Raw genomic sequence first — 2,642 nt, forward strand, 5'->3', positions numbered from 1 at the left:
TTTTTTTTGTAGAGATGGATTTTCACCATGTTGGCCAGGCTGGTCTCAAACCCCTGAGCTCAAGTGATCCACCAGCCTCGGCCTCCCAAAGTGCTGGGATTACAGGTAGGAGCTACTGTGCCCAGCCATCAACCATTTTTCTTTTTTCTGAGATGGATTCTTTCTCTGTTGGCCAGGCTGGAGTGTAATGGCGTGATCTCGGCTCTCTGCCTCCTGGGTTCAAGCGATTCTCCTGCCTCAGCCTCCCAAGTAGGTGGGACTGCAGGCATCTGCCACCATGCCTGGCTAATTTTTGTATTTTTAGTAGAGATGGAGTTTCACCATGTTGGCCAGGCTGATATCAAACTCCTGACCTCAGGTGATCCACCTGCCTCAGCCTGGCTGATTGTGGCCTTAGCCTGGCTGATCGTGGCCTTAGCTACAGTCAGATCTCATTGATTTGGATCAGTGTGTTTGTCTAACTATTGGACTTTGGAAATGGGGGGCTATTAAAAGTCCAGCTTCCTGCTCAGGAAGGAACCCCTTCCCGGAGGGGAGACTGAGTCACTCACTGAACACACAGATACCTGTGTGTTCCTCTGACCCAGCAGGTGCTTTCTGGGATGTCCTCATTGGCAGCCCGGGTATAGTGCTGCTGGAGCGAAAGGGAAGGGGGACATCCCCAACCCAGCCTGGAGGGTCTTGTTGGGGTGGGTTGGCCGGTTGGCACAAGTCTCTGGGATACTTGGCCTGTCCTTTGCTGTGTGCAGGGGCCAGTGGTCACTGGCTAGGGAGCCACCTGGCCTTGCCTGTAGAGCACTACATTTATTCATTGATTTCCTTGATTCACGTCTGGTCTGTGGGGGTTGAGAGCCATGGGATGAGACTGTATTTTTATTCCTTCATGTATTTCCTACTGCTGGGGTCTCGGACCCTCTGCCCAGCACCTGCCTGTCAAGGGCCACATGTGGGCAATGAGGCCATGGGAAGTCCCAGGCTGTCTGGACACAGACCCTCAGGGATCCTTCCTGAAGAGTCTGGCTAGTGAGTGAGCCAGTGTCCTCAAAGATGCTCAGGCCATGTGATCAGGACCAGAACAACCTCTTGCCTGCTTGTGTGGGAGGCAGGCTGTGTCTTCTGTGTCTGTCAACCCTGATGGGCTAAATAGTGTGTGTTGGCCAGACAGCTCCTCAGGGACAGCTGAAATCTAAGCCCTGCAGCTCCACAGCTGGGCAGTCCAGGCAGAGGGAGGTTATACAGGAGAGAAAGCGGCTGTACCCTCTCCTGCTCTGTGTCCGTGATCCTCACAGGCTACAGGTGTGTCCACTCCAGGAGTGGCAGCTCAGGTGTGATGGGGAGGGCGCTTGGGCCTGAACCCGCTAACTGAGCTTTGTCACTGCAGAGCTGTCCTCCCCTCTGCTGGATGCCATCACCGATAAGGACCCCATGGTGCAGGAGCAGGTCTGCAGTGCCCTGTGCTCCCTTGGGGAAGTGCGGCCAGTGGAGATGCTCCACGCCTGTGAGGAGTACCTGCGGCAGCATGACAAGGTATTCATGCTCCTTGGTGGGGATGATGATGTCAGGGCCATGGTCGTTCGGGGCTTACTTGGTTTGGGAAGAGACAGGGCTGGCCACATGTCTGAGCAACCTCATGCCTGCCTATGTCAGGATGGGTAACCTTCCTTATCTTGTCATGTGTGGGGTATGGCTGCGTCCCCCAAAGAGCCTGGGGGCCCATTGTGAGGGACTGGGCTCTCTCCACGGCGTTGTTCAACCCTCCTGGTTGAGGCTTTTTGCTTCCCCCTTTACCCACCAAGTGGAAGCTGAATGGCCAGGCTCTGCTCAGTGCCTGAGCGGCAGACCATGGTCCCTGCTTGACGGACGATGATTGTTTCCAAGAGAATCTCATCAATCCAAGGGACTAGAAACACTGGTAAGTGCTCAGAGAGTTCCCAAGGGCCCTCCGCTGCTGGTCCTCCTGCACCCTCAGGGAGGGGCTGCCCAGGAAGGCCCAGGGCCTTCCCTTGCGGCGCTGGAATGTTCTTCCTCTGGCACAAACGTTGCCTACTCAGGAGAGCTGCAAGAGCCTCTTGGGAAGTCTCTCTGAAGCCCCACAGGGATGCCAAATCACTGCCCCGAGCCCCAGGACAGACATGGCCCGGCTGGCTCTCGCCTCCTGGGGTTTCGGCCTCCCTCGACCTTGGTTCATGGTTCTGTCACCGCTAACAGCATTAGCACTGCATTGTTTGAAACTGTTTTGCGCACTTTCTACCTTTTCTCAGCGTGTGTGGTTTGGGCTGTTCTGGGAAGGGGAAGAGGCTTTTGTGGTATCAAAAGGCCATTTTTTTTTTTTGTTTTATTTAACATTTTGATATGTAAAAAGGGACCTCTATACAATTTATTTCTTGTCATCAGCTACCATCTCCTGGGGCAAATAACCCAGTTCTATGAAAATATCTGCTCACTGCCATGGCCTGGCGGCACTTCCTGGGGCAAGGTCTCTCCTTTCTTCCCCTGTCAGCTGTCTTAGCTGTTTTTAGTTTTAATTTTTAATAAATTTGTTATTTTTTAAATTTATTATTTATTTATTCGTTTATTATCTTTATCTTTTTTTTTTTCTTTTTTGAGATGGAGTCTCACTCTGTAGCCCAGGCTGGAGTACA

The 2,642-nt window shown here is 52.8% G+C and overlaps 1 protein-coding gene across 11 annotated transcripts in view; it reads left to right on the forward strand.

Moving 5' to 3' along the window:
* Window positions 1–2,642, forward strand: part of MROH1 (maestro heat like repeat family member 1) — a 117,112-nt gene that overhangs the window by 22,934 nt on the left and 91,536 nt on the right. For 10 of the 11 annotated variants that reach the window (XR_001819851.2, XM_037732459.1, XM_017511639.2 and 7 more), the window contains exon 3: window positions 1,382–1,527. The exons of the other annotated variant lie outside the window; for it this stretch is intronic. Coding sequence is in view for 9 of the 10 variants with exons in the window: in XM_037732459.1 (XP_037588387.1) it covers window positions 1,382–1,527 (146 nt within the window). In the remaining variant the exon portion in view is untranslated. The remainder of the gene's footprint in view (window positions 1–1,381; window positions 1,528–2,642) is intronic. 11 annotated transcript variants of the gene reach the window in all.

Source organism: Cebus imitator, unplaced genomic scaffold (genome assembly GCF_001604975.1).
Source record: "Cebus imitator isolate Cc_AM_T3 unplaced genomic scaffold, Cebus_imitator-1.0 Scaffold449, whole genome shotgun sequence".
Lineage (NCBI taxonomy): Eukaryota > Metazoa > Chordata > Mammalia > Primates > Cebidae > Cebus > Cebus imitator.